General features: G+C 49.4%; 1 protein-coding gene across 3 annotated transcripts in view; it reads right to left on the bottom strand.

Moving 5' to 3' along the window:
- Positions 1-11,505: 11,505 nt before the first annotated feature.
- The window catches only part of LOC106587945 (histone-lysine N-methyltransferase KMT5B), a 37,899-nt gene continuing 33,782 nt past the window's right edge, over positions 11,506-15,622 (bottom strand). For all 3 annotated transcript variants that reach the window (XM_045708765.2, XM_045708764.2, XM_045708766.2), the window contains 3 exons: positions 14,390-14,526; positions 13,942-14,147; positions 11,506-13,690 (listed from right to left, as the gene is read on the bottom strand). In XM_045708765.2, coding sequence (XP_045564721.2) covers positions 11,925-13,690; positions 13,942-14,147; positions 14,390-14,526 — 2,109 coding nt within the window. In that variant the 3' untranslated portion in view covers positions 11,506-11,924. The remainder of the gene's footprint in view (positions 13,691-13,941; positions 14,148-14,389; positions 14,527-15,622) is intronic.

The raw sequence follows: 15,622 nt of genomic DNA, 5'->3' as shown, positions 1-15,622 counted from the left end.
GAGTGTCAGTGTAGTGTGTGTGAGTGTCAGTGTAGTATGTGCGAGTGTCAGTGTAGTATGTGTGAGTGTGTGCATCGAGCCGGTGGAAGACCAGCCTGGGGGGCGGCCCCTCAGGAAGTCCAGAATCCAGTTGCAGTCCCCAGGGTCCTTAGAGGGAGGTGTTCAGTCTTCAGGGTCCTTGGTGGGAGGTGTTCAGTCCCAGGGTCCTTAGAGGGAGGTGTTCAGTCCCCAGGGTCCTTAGAGGGAGGTGTTCAGTCCCCAGGGTCCTTAGAGGGAGGTGTTCAGTCCCAGGGTCCTTAGCTTAGTGATGAGCTTGGAGGGTACTAAGGTGTTGAAAGCTGAACTGTAGTCAATGAACAGCATTCTCACGTAGGTGTTCCTTTTGTCCAGGTGGGAAATGGCAGTGTAGAGTTGTGGCAGGTTGGGAAATGGCAGTGTAGAGTTGTGGCAGGTTGGGTAATGGCAGTGTAGAGTTGTGGCAGGTTGGGAAATGGCAGTGTAGAGTTGGGGCAGGTTGGGAAATGGCAGTGTAGAGTTGGGGCAGGTTGGGAAATGGCAGTGTAGAGTTGTGGCAGGTTGGGAAATGGCAGTGTAGAGTTGTGGCAGGTTGGGAAATGGCAGTGTAGAGTTGTGGCAGGTTGGGTAATGGCAGTGTAGAGTTGTGGCAGGTTGGGAAATGGCAGTGTAGAGTTGTGGCAGGTTGGGAAATGGCAGTGTAGAGTTGTGGCAGGTTGGGAAATGGCAGTGTAGAGTTGTGGCAGGTTGGGAAATGGCAGTGTAGAGTTGGGGCAGGTTGGGAAATGGCAGTGTAGAGTTGTGGCAGGTTGGGTAATGGCAGTGTAGAGTTGTGGCAGGTTGGGAAATGGCAGTGTAGAGTTGTGGCAGGTTGGGAAATGGCAGTGTAGAGTTGTGGCAGGTTGGGAAATGGCAGTGTAGAGTTGTGGCAGGTTGGGAAATGGCAGTGTAGAGTTGTGGCAGGTTGGGAAATGGCAGTGTAGAGTTGTGGCAGGTTGGGTAATGGCAGTGTAGAGTTGTGGCAGGTTGGGAAATGGCAGTGTAGAGTTGTGGCAGGTTGGGTAATGGCAGTGTAGAGTTGTGGCAGGTTGGGAAATGGCAGTGTAGAGTTGTGGCAGGTTGGGAAATGGCAGTGTAGAGTTGTGGCAGGTTGGGAAATGGCAGTGTAGAGTTGGGGCAGGGTTGGGAAATGGCAGTGTAGAGTTGGGGCAGGTTGGGAAATGGCAGTGTAGAGCTGTGGCAGGTTGGGAAATGGCAGTGTAGAGTTGGGGCAGGTTGGGAAATGGCAGTGTAGAGTTGTGGCAGGTTGGGAAATGGCAGTGTAGAGTTGTGGCAGGTTGGGAAATGGCAGTGTAGAGTTGGGGCAGGTTGGGAAATGGCAGTGTAGAGTTGGGGCAGGTTGGGAAATGGCAGTGTAGAGTTGGGGCAGGTTGGGTAATGGCAGTGTAGAGTTGTGGCAGGTTGGGAAATGGCAGTGTAGAGTTGTGGCTGTGGGTAGTCATGACATTTTGTCAGCCGGTTATTGTCATGCCCCTCTCACGGTAAATCATTTACCATTAATTAAAATAAACACGTTTAGCATCTCCAGGCCTCCATGCATACAAGCCACTGATTCACCCCTATGGAACATCTACATTTAAAAAAGTATAATAAATCAATGTAATACACACCATCACAATAAATCCATGATTTATTTTAGTCAGGTCTAAAGGAACATTATGATATGAAGAGAATGTATTTCAGAAGAACAGAATATGAGTTGGCCTTCTGTATGTTACCTGGCTATACTCCATGCCATAGGCTGTAGGCTGACAAGATATACTTATAAGTCCTGTGCCATTATTTTACTGTACTTCCACCGGCACAGTAGTAGTTCTCTGTGTAGTTGAGTGTCAGAAGATGGGATGACCAGGGAGTAGTTCTCTGTGTAGTTGAGTGTCAGAAGATGGGATGACCAGGGAGTAGTTCTCTGTGTCGTTGAGTGTCAGAAGATGGGATGACCAGGGAGTAGTTCTCTGTGTTGTTGAGTGTCAGAAGATGGGAGGACCAGGGAGTAGTTCTCTGTGTCGTTGAGTGTCAGAAGATGGGATGACCAGGGAGTAGTTCTCTGTGTAGTTGAGTGTCAGAAGATGGGATGACCAGGGAGTAGTTCTCTGTGTCGTTGAGTGTCAGAAGATGGGAGGACCAGGGAGTAGTTCTCTGTGTAGTTGGGTGTCAGAAGATGGGAGGACCAGGGAGTAGTTCTCTATGTAGTTGAGTGTCAGAAGATGGGATGACCAGGGAGTAGTTCTCTGTGTAGTTGAGTGTCAGAAGATGGGATGACCAGGGAGTAGTTCTCTGAGTATATCCTTGTCTGGACGGATGGTTCTGATATCCTGGTCCGGACAGATGGTTCTGATATCCTGGTCTGGACGGATGGTTCTGATATCCTGGTCTGGACGGATGGTTCTGATATCCTGGTCTGGACGGATGGTTCTGATATCCTGGTCTGGATGGATGGTTCTGATCTGAACAGCCAGTAGAATGCTGAGCGTTATGACCCAAGCCATTCTACTCAGAGATGTCTGTCTGCTGGTAACACACGTCTATCTCTGCTTCTGTTTAAGCTATAACACATACAAGCCAGTGGATGTTATATGAATGCTTCCTGTGACCTTTCCACCTTGAAAATGTAGTTGATCTACTCTATTCATCTGTTCTCCTCTGAGATGATGACAAATTGATGTTTTTTTTTTTTTACTTTGATGATTCTGTATCTACTGCTGGGTAAAGGCCATTTATTTGATTCAGTGTTCCTCTGTGTTAATCTGTTTTATTACATTTTACAAAGAAACATCTGCCGACGGTTTCCTCCAACCATTATTTTTACAGGTTACTCTACAGGGAGGGAGGGAGGGAGGGAGGGAGGGTTAAGAGACAGGGAGGGAGGGAGGGAGGGTGGGTTAAGAGACTGAGAGGGAGGGAGGGAGGGAGGGTTAAGAGACTGAGAGGGAGGGAGGGAGGGAGGGAGGGTTAAGAGACAGGGAGGGAGGGAGGGTTAAGAGACAGGGAGGGAGGGAGGGTTAAGAGACAGGGAGGGAGGGAGGGAGGGTTAAGAGACAGGGAGGGAGGGAGGGAGGGTTAAGAGACAGGGAGGGAGGGAGGGAGGGTTAAGAGACAGGGAGGGAGGGAGGGAGGGAGGGAGGGAGGGAGGGAGGGAGGGTTAAGAGACAGGGAGGGAGGGAGGGAGGGAGGGTTAAGAGACAGGGAGGGAGGGAGGGAGGGTTAAGAGACAGGGAGGGAGGGAGGGAGGGAGGGAGGGTTAAGAGACAGGGAGGGAGGGAGGGAGGGAGGGTTAAGAGACAGGGAGGGAGGGAGGGAGGGAGGGTTAAGAGACAGGGAGGGAGGGAGGGAGGGTTAAGAGACAGGGAGGGAGGGAGGGAGGGTTAAGAGACAGGGAGGGAGGGAGGGAGGGTTAAGAGACAGGGAGGGAGGGAGGGAGGGTTAAGAGACAGGGAGGGAGGGAGGGAGGGAGGGAGGGAGGGAGGGTTAAGAGACAGGGAGGGAGGGAGGGAGGGAGGGTTAAGAGACAGGGAGGGAGGGAGGGAGGGAGGGAGGGAGGGAGGGTTAAGAGACAGGGAGGGAGGGAGGGTTAAGAGACAGGGAGGGAGGGTTAAGAGACTGAGAGGGAGGGAGGGAGGGAGGGAGGGTTAAGAGACAGGGAGGGAGGGAGGGTTAAGAGACAGGGAGGGAGGGAGGGTTAAGAGACAGGGAGGGAGGGAGGGAGGGTTAAGAGACAGGGAGGGAGGGAAGGAGGGTTAAGAGACAGGGAGGGAGGGAGGGAGGGAGGGAGGGAGGGTTAAGAGACAGGGAGGGAGGGAGGGAGGGAGGGTTAAGAGACAGGGAGGGAGGGAGGGAGGGAGGGTTAAGAGACAGGGAGGGAGGGAGGGAGGGAGGGTTAAGAGACAGGGAGGGAGGGAGGGAGGGAGGGTTAAGAGACAGGGAGGGAGGGAGGGAGGGAGGGTTAAGAGACAGGGAGGGAGGGAGGGAGGGTTAAGAGACAGGGAGGGAGGGAGGGAGGGTTAAGAGACAGGGAGGGAGGGAGGGAGGGTTAAGAGACAGGGAGGGAGGGAGGGAGGGTTAAGAGACAGGGAGGGAGGGAGGGAGGGATAAGAGACAGGGAGGGAGGGAGGGAGGGAGGGTTAAGAGACAGGGAGGGAGGGAGGGAGGGAGGGTTAAGAGACAGGGAGGGAGGGAGGGAGGGAGGGAGGGAGGGTTAAGAGACAGGGAGGGAGGGAGGGTTAAGAGACAGGGAGGGAGGGTTAAGAGACAGGGAGGGAGGGTTAAGAGACAGGGAGGGAGGGAGGGAGGGTTAAGAGACAGGGAGGGAGGGAGGGAGGGTTAAGAGACAGGGAGGGAGGGAGGGAGGGAGGGTTAAGAGACAGGGAGGGAGGGAGGGTTAAGAGACAGGGAGGGAGGGAGGGAGGGTTAAGAGACAGGGAGGGAGGGAGGGAGGGAGGGTTAAGAGACAGGGAGGGAGGGAGGGAGGGAGGGTTAAGAGACAGGGAGGGAGGGAGGGAGGGAGGGTTAAGAGACAGGGAGGGAGGGAGGGAGGGAGGGTTAAGAGACAGGGAGGGAGGGAGGGAGGGTTAAGAGACAGGGAGGGAGGGAGGGAGGGAGGGTTAAGAGACAGGGAGGGAGGGAGGGAGGGAGGGTTAAGAGACAGGGAGGGAGGGAGGGAGGGAGGGTTAAGAGACAGGGAGGGAGGGAGGGAGGGAGGGTTAAGAGACAGGGAGGGAGGGAGGGAGGGAGGGTTAAGAGACAGGGAGGGAGGGAGGGAGGGAGGGTTAAGAGACAGGGAGGGAGGGAGGGAGGGAGGGTTAAGAGACAGGGAGGGAGGGAGGGAGGGAGGGTTAAGAGACTGAGAGGGAGGGAGGGAGGGAGGGAGGGTTAAGAGACTGAGAGGGAGGGAGGGAGGGAGGGAGGGTTAAGAGACTGAGAGGGAGGGAGGGAGGGAGGGTTAAGAGACTGAGAGGGAGGGAGGGAGGGAGGGAGGGTTAAGAGACTGGGAGGGAGGGAGGGAGGGAGGGTTAAGAGACTGGGAGGGAGGGAGGGAGGGAGGGTTAAGAGACAGGGAGGGAGGGAGGGAGGGTTAAGAGACAGGGAGGGAGGGAGGGAGGGTTAAGAGACAGGGAGGGAGGGAGGGAGGGTTAAGAGACAGGGAGGGAGGGAGGGAGGGAGGGTTAAGAGACAGGGAGGGAGGGAGGGAGGGTTAAGAGACAGGGAGGGAGGGAGGGAGGGTTAAGAGACAGGGAGGGAGGGAGGGAGGGAGGGTTAAGAGACAGGGAGGGAGGGAGGGAGGGAGGGAGGGTTAAGAGACAGGGAGGGAGGGAGGGAGGGAGGGTTAAGAGACAGGGAGGGAGGGAGGGAGGGAGGGTTAAGAGACAGGGAGGGAGGGAGGGAGGGAGGGAGGGTTAAGAGACAGGGAGGGAGGGAGGGAGGAGGGAGGGTTAAGAGACAGGGAGGGAGGGAGGGTTAAGAGACAGGGAGGGAGGGAGGGAGGGAGGGAGGGTTAAGAGACAGGGAGGGAGGGAGGGAGGGAGGGAGGGTTAAGAGACAGGGAGGGAGGGAGGGAGGGAGGGAGGGTTAAGAGACAGGGAGGGAGGGAGGGTTAAGAGACAGGGAGGGAGGGAGGGAGGGAGGGTTAAGAGACAGGGAGGGAGGAGGGTTAAGAGACAGGGAGGGAGGGAGGGTTAAGAGACAGGGAGGGAGGGAGGGAGGGAGGGAGGGAGGGTTAAGAGACAGGGAGGGAGGGAGGGAGGGAGGGTTAAGAGACAGGGAGGGAGGGAGGGAGGGAGGGAGGGTTAAGAGACTGAGAGGGAGGGAGGGAGGGTTAAGAGACTGAGAGGGAGGGAGGGAGGGAGGGTTAAGAGACAGGGAGGGAGGGAGGGAGGGAGGGTTAAGAGACAGGGAGGGAGGGAGGGAGGGAGGGTTAAGAGACTGGGAGGGAGGGAGGGAGGGTTAAGAGACAGGGAGGGAGGGAGGGAGGGAGGGAGGGTTAAGAGACAGGGAGGGAGGGAGGGAGGGAGGGTTAAGAGACAGGGAGGGAGGGAGGGAGGGATAAGAGACAGGGAGGGAGGGAGGGGTTAAGAGACAGGGAGGGAGGGAGGGAGGGTTAAGAGACAGGGAGGGAGGGAGGGAGGGTTAAGAGACAGGGAGGGAGGGAGGGAGGGAGGGTTAAGAGACAGGGAGGGAGGGAGGGAGGGAGGGTTAAGAGACAGGGAGGGAGGGAGGGAGGGAGGGTTAAGAGACAGGGAGGGAGGGAGGGAGGGTTAAGAGACAGGGAGGGAGGGAGGGAGGGTTAAGAGACAGGGAGGGAGGGAGGGAGGGAGGGAGGGAGGGTTAAGAGACAGGGAGGGAGGGAGGGTTAAGAGACAGGGAGGGAGGGAGGGAGGGAGGGAGGGTTAAGAGACAGGGAGGGAGGGAGGGAGGGTTAAGAGACAGGGAGAGAGGGAGGGAGGGTTAAGAGACAGGGAGAGAGGGAGGGAGGGAGGGAGGGTTAAGAGACAGGGAGGGAGGGAGGGAGGGTTAAGAGACAGGGAGGGAGGGAGGGAGGGTTAAGAGACAGGGAGGGAAGTCTAAGTGCAGTGGGAGTTTGGGGATGTGTCTGTCTGTCTCTAGGAGAGAGGGCTAAGTACATGTGTCTGTCTCTAGGAGAGAGGGCTAAGTACATGTGTCTGTCTGTCTGTAGGAGAGAGGGCTAAGTACATGTGTCTGTCTGTGGGAGAGAGGGCTAAGTACATGTGTCTGTCTGTCTGTAGGAGAGAGGGCTAAGTACATGTGTCTGTCTGTGGGAGAGAGGGCTAAGTACATGTGTCTGTCTCTAGGAGAGAGGGCTAAGTGCCTTTCATGGCCTTGTAACTGTATGTACATTTCGATAAAACACTCAATGTAACAGTTTAATCAACACTAACTAAACCATGTTAAAAAATACCAATAATTACTTTTTTCCCTTGGAAAAATCCCCCATTTTGGAATGTCCCATGTAATTTTTCTGACTTGGAGGAAGATTTGAACCCAGTTAACCCCAAACTTCCCACCATCATCTCCGTCTCCCCGTGCAGCTCTAACAGAGGGGCTGCAGGCAGAACAGGGATCCCCAGATTTATAAACAGGGTGTGAACTGCCAGGAGAAGCTCTAGTCTGAGGAGGGTGGTTAACAATGTTCACACAATTCAGCACAGCAAATCTCAAATGGTCACAACACACACACACACACACAATCAATTAAGGTCAATCAGTAGGTCAACTAAGGTCAAATCAGTAGGTCAATTAAGTTCCATCATAAGTGAAAACATGCATCAGATTATTGAGAAGTCTTAAAGTTGAAATTCCCCCTTCTGTTACACAGGTTGATTATAGGAGGATGCAAACTGTGGTAAAGACAGAGACAGCTCCCTCCGCTTGGTAGAGTTGTCCTTTCCTGCTGAATCCTCACCATTCTGACAGTCCATTGTATTTCAGCTGTCAGTCACAGCCTGTACATTAGAAATACAGGATCAAAAAGGCAGACTGATTGACAGGTCCAGTTTTGGCAGTTTCAGATTAAGATGTTCTCTGTTCCGGGACATTAACATTTTAGTCATTTAGCATAATGTTCTTATCCAGAGTGACCCACAGTCAGTGTATTGAACTAAGCTAGGCTAGGCTACCACATATTACAGTCAGTGTATTGAACTAAGCTAGGCTAGGCTACCACATATTACAGTCAGTGTATTGAACTAAGCTAGGCTAGGCTACCACATATTACAGTCAGTGTATTGAACTAAGCTAGGCTACCACATATTACAGTCAGTGTATTGAACTAAGCTAGGCTAGGCTACCACATATTACAGTCAGTGTATTGAACTAAGCTAGGCTAGGCTACCACATATTACAGTCAGTGTATTGAACTAAGCTAGGCTAGGCTACCGCATATCACAGTCAGTGTATTGAACTAAGCTAGGCTACCACATATCACAGTCAGTGTATTAAATGAAGCTAGGCTAGGCTACCGCATATCACAGTCAGTGTGTTGAACTAAGCGAAGCTACCACATATCACAGTCAGTGTATTAAGCTAGGCTAGGCTACCACATATCACAGTCAGTGTATTGAACTAAGCTAAGCTACCACATATCACAGTCAGTGTATTAAGCTAGGCTAAGCTACCACATATCAAAGTCAGTGTATTAAGCTAGGCTTGGCTACCACATATCACAGTCATTGCAAGTGAAACACTTTTCCTCAATAAAAGCAGTGAACAGCTACATTTGTGCTCACCACCTTCCGGAGACACCTGAAACCCCACCTCTTTAAGAAATACCTGGGATAGGATAAAGTCATCCTTCTAACCCCCCCTACCCCCCTCCAAAAAAAGATATAGATATACTATTGTAAAGTGGTTGTTCCACTGGATATCATAAGGTGAATGCACCAATTTGTAAGTCGCTCTGGATAAGAACGTCTGCTAAATGACGTAAATGTAATGTAGATGTGCTAGTAAGGAAACACACGTCCCAGTGTTAGTGCAAAGAAAAGTACAAATGTTTTTTAAACGTCCTTTTTTTTTTTAGGCAGGGGCTGTGAAATACTCATTTAGGGCCCGTTTTGAGTTCCAGCTAAGACATGGTCAGTTCCAGGAGGTGGTAGTCCATGTTCTGCCTGATTTTAGTTGATACATTAGTCATGTAAAACCTGCCAGGGGCTGTGAAATGGGCTGTTGTAATGGAATAGGTCAAACCAGACAAACATCCCGACTTACTACATATAAAACAACTTCCTGCTTAACCGCTGTATCCAAGCAACAGAGCCTTGTGAGAAGTACATTAGTACAAGACTTTAAAAAAAACGCCCTTGCAAAAAGACCCCTATTATGTATGATAGGGTACACCGTGCAACTTAGACGGTCCACTTCTACAGTCCTACTTATTATTGTTTTCATTCTCCCTGGTAGTTTGATCATATTCATTGATTGGCTGGGAAGTGCATTCACTTGGGGTAGTATTCGTTAGTGTACACCATAGGGAAAAACATTTTGCAACTGAAAACACGTTTCTTATTGGACAAATTCCGGTAGATCCCTGCCGTTTGGTTCCTAGTGAAAACGAGACCCAGGCTCAACGCTCATTAGGCTTAAAGTATTGGAAACATTTCAGATTAAAAAAAAAAAAAATTATAATAAAATGCTGAATAATTCCTTATTCTAACAATGTTAGAAGCAAGACATTAACCACAGAAAAATAGTTTATTCTCACAAAGAAACTTTTTATGTTTTCAAGTATTCCAAACTGTTAAATAAAGTACAGGGTGTGTTCACGTGATTTTTACATACTGGGCATAAAAGCACTGCTCTGGTTTAAAGTTCTGTTTGAAGTGTTTTTCCCCACTAAGCCACGCAACTCTCAAATGTCTGCAAACTATTCACATTTCTTCTTCTTCTTTTTTTTAAAAATATGTCATCAAATCAGAAATGTCGACAGCTGGCTATTGAACAAAGACCACACAGACAGTACACCTGGAACAGTACAGAATGGAGAGTGTCTGACGTCCATACAGGGGGAGGTACACGTAGAGCCAGGGTTGTGTTCATTAGGGCACACAACAAAAAATATTTTGCAACAGAAAAAATATATATAATTAAAAAAGGGACAATTTCTTATTGGACAAGTCCAGGAAGCCCCCCCCCCCCCCCCCCCCCCTCCCCTTTTTGTGCCTAAATGAACACAACCCTTGCTTATAACTGTGATTAGCTGCTTGCTGGTGATATGAACAGTACAGGACAACAGAAAGTGGGGTTAACATCATCTCAGTTGATCCCTTGATTAAATTTGGCAGTTCAGTACTTCCACACTAAAAGACTAGTTTCCCAGACAAGGATTAAAGACTAAAAAGCATGATCAATGGAGAATCTCTATTGAAAAAGCTTGGTAGTTCGAGGCTAATCTGAATATGTCTGGGAAACCAGCCCTAAAATAACTCAAATAAAAAGACTATACAGAAAGACTGGGGGGCGGGGCAAGAAAGTGTTCCCGTAGTTACAGTTACCGAGGGATCCCGTAGTTACAGTTACCGAGGGATACCGTAGTTACAGTTACCGAGGGACTACCTACGGTTCTTCACCTTCTGTTAATTTTTTATCTTCTAAAACTAGGCCTTAAACAGATCCCCCAAGAGTTGTTTGTAAGGCACCTAATACTGTTTTGAAAATGACTGACTATTTAGTTGGGATAATATTCTATAAAGTTGTCATGTGTTCACTATGTATGATTGGATCCAAGAAAAACAACAACTAATACTCTAGTGAGTTTTAACTCGTTTCCAGAACATGATTCAGTCTTTCTGTACATGACTTCTTCTCTTCTTTGTGTTACTTCCTGATGACGTGTTTAAAAACAGCATACAGACATCCGTACACGCCATGTATTTCACTGATTAGTGTTTAAAACGTTAAACTACCCACTTGTGGCTAGAAGGTATGCAGCATGTGTTCTATGGAGGGCTGAGTGTCTGCAGGTTTTCGCTCATCCCTTGTACTCGATTGATGAATCAAGGTCACCAATTAGTAAGGAACTCTCCTCACCTGGTTGTCTAGGTCTCAGTAAGGAACTCTCCTCACCTGGTTGTCTAGGTCTCAGTAAGGAACTCCCCTCACCTGGTTGTCTAGGTCTCAGTAAGGAACTCTCCTCACCTGGTTGTCTAGGTCTCAGTAAGGAACTCTCCTCACCTGGTTGTCTAGGGCTTAACTGAAAGGAACAACAGAAAAAAAACAGCAGACACTAGGCCATCCATGGAATGAGTTTGACACCCCTGATATACAGCAACGGAAGAAAAAAAAAAGTTGCACGTTGGAGTCGGGTAGAATATTAGCGTTTCCGCTAACCCCAACCCTTTTCCTAACCTTAACCTAATTCTCCTAACCTGCTAGGAAGTCAATTCTGTCCGTAGCTGTATACGATCTAGTCAAAACCATCAGAGGCTCCAGAAATGAGAAATGAAGCTTAAAACTACCAAAACATTGGTCCATTTGTTGGCTTGTCAATGCCCCATTACCCATCATGCTGTAAACAGTACTGTTTGAGCTTTAACACATTGGGATATTGCAGCCGGGTCAACGTTCTCTTAGAGAATAACAAAACACAGCCACTTTGTTTGAACAGGAGGAGCACGGTTGGGCTCAATTCCATTTCAATTCAGACAAGGAAGCAAACTGAAATTCCAATTCCAATTCAGAATTCCTGTTTGTTCCTGAATTGGAATGGAGCTCAACTCTGATGAGCAGCTGATAGAAGTTATGATTCCAGTGTGTTGGTGGGACTGAGTTCATTCATGAGTTGAACGGTTATAGAAACCTGTCATTATTCTACAACTGAACGGATTGATCCCTATCAGAACGTTACTGGACCCATATCCCCATATAATATGGGGTTTACAACAGAAAATGTCAAAGAAAAACAACAACGACACAAAAAAGTCTGGTTTGCCAACAGAATTTAGAATTGCGTACTGTGAGACAAAATGTAAAATAAAAGTTCAATAAGTCTGTCTATAGGACAGAGGATAGTCACCATAATAACTGTACACCTTCTACAATATTCATGTTCATTATGAATATTAATAATGACAGAAGTGCATTCACTTTCATTTATACAAACATCTTCCTTCTGATTCGCTTTGTTTTTTTAAATGACTTCTTTAATCATCATCAACAGGACAGTTGATTAGTGAGTCAAGTGTTTTCTGTACATGTAAAGTTGGAGTGATGGACTAAGTCCCGAATGGCACCCTATTCCCTACCTAGTGCACTACTTTTTGCCACATACAAAGTAGTGCACTGCATAGGGAACAGTTTGACATTTGGGACGCAGATATGACCTCCATTCAGAGAGCTTATCAGGCGTTTAGCCTCAGAGACTGGTCCTCTCTCCTCCGGGACGAGATATCGATGTCTATTGAGTCTTTCCCCACGATGAGACGCAACCGTTTCGCCGGCGGGAGTGGAATGAAATCGTCCTCAAACTCATCGTCAAAGTAGTCATCGTCGTCATCCTCCTCCTCCTCTTCCTCCTCATCAGACGAAGACTCATCTACCACAACGTTTTTCATCCTGTGCCCCCCGTGTCTCCCACCGTTCCTGGCTTCCAGGCCGAAGGCCCCACCACCCAGACCGCACCCCTCCGTGTCCCCTCTGTTGAAGGTGCTGTTGTCGGTGTGCGTCTGGGTCCGGCCGTCGTCCTCCCTCTTCAGCTGGATCTTCAGCTTGGTGGAGCTGCTGGTGCTGTGGAGTCCGGGAGGCCCAAACCCGTTCAGCTTGGACACGTGGTAGGAGCTGCAGGAACTGCCGTTCTCCCTGTCCTGAGACTGGTCCTTCCTGAACATGATGCTGATCTTGGACGTTGATGAGGAGGAAGAGGAAGATGATGAAGAGGAGTTGACCGGGGGTTGGGCGGTAGGCTGCGGTGTAGTCGTGGTGCTGCTAGCCTGTTGCTGCGTGCTGATTGGCTCGCTGGGCTCGTTGGACTTGCTGCTGCTGCTGTCTCTGCGCCGGCGGAGCGTCAGTTTGGGGATCCCTCCGCTGTTCTCCAGGATCAGCTGGGCATCGTAGCGCGTGATCCGCTGTTTCTTCTTCGCTTTGCTCTGTGCCCTGTCCCCCCTGTGGCTCCGGTAACCTCCCTTCCCTTTATGCCTACTGCCTTTCTCCCTCCCCTTGTCCCTGTTCCTGTCCTTCCCCCGCTCCCTCCGGAGGGGCTTGCTCCCATTGTAGTCCCAGTGGCGCTCTGGGACAGAAAGGCCCAGCAGCATCTTGTCGCAGTCTGCCGTGTCGGCAGTACTGTGGTGGTGATGGGGTTGTTGGGTGGCCGCCACCGGGGCCACCGCTACCGGCGTGAACAGCTCGCCGTATGACGAGTCCTCACGCTTTATCGTCCGTTCGGCCCGGAGCTGGGTGAGCTGGCTGCGTCTGGTACAGACCCCTCTGCTGGTGTAGCCAGCATCCAGACCTCCACACAGCTCCGAGCCCAGCCCGTGGCCCAGGTACTGCTCCAGGTCAGCAGGCTCAGTTTTAATCTCCACCCCTCCAGGGACGGTGCTGTGGCCCTCCAGCCCCCCAGGCTCCAGTTTAACCCCAGCTGACCCGGCTATAGCCTCCTGGACCTTTACCAGGGTCCTGGTGGACCTGGTGGACCTGCGAGTCCTGTAAGTGCAAGGCTGGCTCTGGCTGCCCTCGCAGACTGCCGGGGTGTTGTTCTCCTTGGCCGCATGGCGGGTCAGACACCCCCGCTGGCCCAGGGCTGTCTGGACTGGTCCCTGTGCATCCTTCTCCTTCTTCACCGACACGCCCCCCTTACACAGCGACAACGTCCTCTGCTCGCGGAGACCCAGGCGACCAGGCCCGGTGGTACCCAGCACCTCTCCTCGGGCCCCCAGCGATGCTGCCTCCTTGGGCTCCGAACCTCTGCCCCTGCTGCATCTACTTCGCAACCGCACCTTGGAGAGCGAAGGCTTGGCGGGTTTGGATCGGAGTCTCTTTGGTACCCTGTTAGTGTTTCTATGACTTTGTTTAGAAGGTGAGGTAGAGGTTAGTGCTCTGGAAAGAGCCTGTCTGCTTTGAGTCCTGGTTCTGCTGAACTTCATACTGGAGGAAGTCCTTTTCCTTCCAGCTGAGGGGGAGAAGAGTGGGAAACTAAACATCAGATCATTCCTAAATTCAATGTAAACGTCATTCTTGAAGTAACTGTTAAAAAAATTGTGGTTCGTTTTACACATAAACAAAAATAAAAAATCCCAAATTCAGCATAGGGAATTCTAACAGTACAAGCAGGGGAGGGGATCCACCTAAAATCCCCAATTGGAAAGTGAACGGACCCCAACCTCAGCCCTAATTTCAACCCTGGTTTCAACCTGTTCTTACATGTGTGTGTGTTTGGTATGTCCTGAGATTCTATGTCGGTGTGGGAGCCCACAGAGTGGCTGTCGGAGTTCCTGCTGCCCTCTCCTGCCTCCATCTTCTTCAGCCGGTTCAGACGCTTGTCCGTCTCCCGTAAGCCGTACTTGCTGTTGATCACCGGAGCCTCCGCCGGCAGCCCGGCTTTGGATTTGAAAGCACCAGTGAGACGTCTGCAAAACAACAAACAAGGACCAGTAAAGTTCACAAAATGTGCCTTAAGTGGTAATACCTTGTTTTCATATTCCTTCAGCCATATGAATAAACCTTGCTTATTAAAGTCTATTTATGTTTTTGTATTAATTGTGTCATTGCGTCGCATTACATCAAATGATGTAAAGAAAGAGAGATGGAAAACCTACAGATTTTGTTGTTATTGAATCAATAGGAAAATGGATGTCAAGACCACACATACCGTTCACATGTATAGCATTCACAATACTCATTGTTCTCCCCAAAGAATCCGTCGCCGTAGTAACAGGAGATCTCCTCTCCTGGTTCGATGTCCCTCAGCACCTTGACACAGGCCGTGTCACGACCCGTCGACACAAACTGGAACACACCACGACATTCATTTAACACCTTCAGCCATCTAGATACACAACTAAAACTGTTAGAGATTCATTTAACACCTTCAGCCATCTAGATACACAACTAAAACTGTTAGAGATTCATTTAACACCTTCAGCCATCTAGATACACAACTAAAACTGTTAGAGATTCATTTAACACCTTCAGCCATCTAGATACACAACTAAAACTGTTAGAGATTCATTTACACCTTCAGCCATCTAGATACACAACTAAAACTGTTAGAGATTCATTTACACCTTCAGCCATCTAGATACACAACTAAAACTGTTAGAGATTCATTTAACACCTTCAGCCATCTAGATACACAACTAAAACTGTTAGAGATTCATTTAACACCTTCAGCCATCTAGATACACAACTAAAACTGTTAGAGATTCATTTAACACCTTCAGCCATCTAGATACACAACTAAAACTGTTAGATTCATTTAACACCTTCAGCCATCTAGATACACAACTAAAACTGTTAGAGATTCATTTAACACCTTCAGCCATCTAGATACACAACTAAAACTGTTAGAGATTCATTTACACCTTCAGCCATCTAGATACACAACTAAAACTGTTAGAGATTCATTTAACACCTTCAGCCATCTAGATACACAACTAAAACTGTTAGATTCATTTAACACCTTCAGCCATCTAGATACACAACTAAAACTGTTAGAGATTCATTTAACACCTTCAGCCATCTAGATACACAACTAAAACTGTTAGAGATTCATTTACACCTTCAGCCATCTAGATACACAACTAAAACTGTTAGAGATTCATTTACACCTTCAGCCATCTAGATACACAACTAAAACTGTTTAATTTACACCTTCAGCCATCTAGATACACAACTAAAACCGTTAGAGATTCATTTAACACCTTCAGCCATCTAGATACACAACTAAAACTGTTAGAGATTCATTTAACACCTTCAGCCATCTAGATACACAACTAAAACTGTTAGAGATTCATTTAACACCTTCAGCCATCTAGATACACAACTAAAACTGTTAGAGATTCATTTAACACCTTCAGCCATCTAGATACACAACTAAAACCGT

The sequence above is a fragment of the Salmo salar genome, chromosome 26 (assembly GCF_965601325.2).
Source record: "Salmo salar chromosome 26, fSalSal1, whole genome shotgun sequence".
In the NCBI taxonomy this organism is placed as follows: domain Eukaryota; kingdom Metazoa; phylum Chordata; class Actinopteri; order Salmoniformes; family Salmonidae; genus Salmo; species Salmo salar.
The sequence above is the reverse complement of the archived record's forward strand: the minus strand, read 5'-3'. Positions and strand labels throughout refer to the sequence as shown.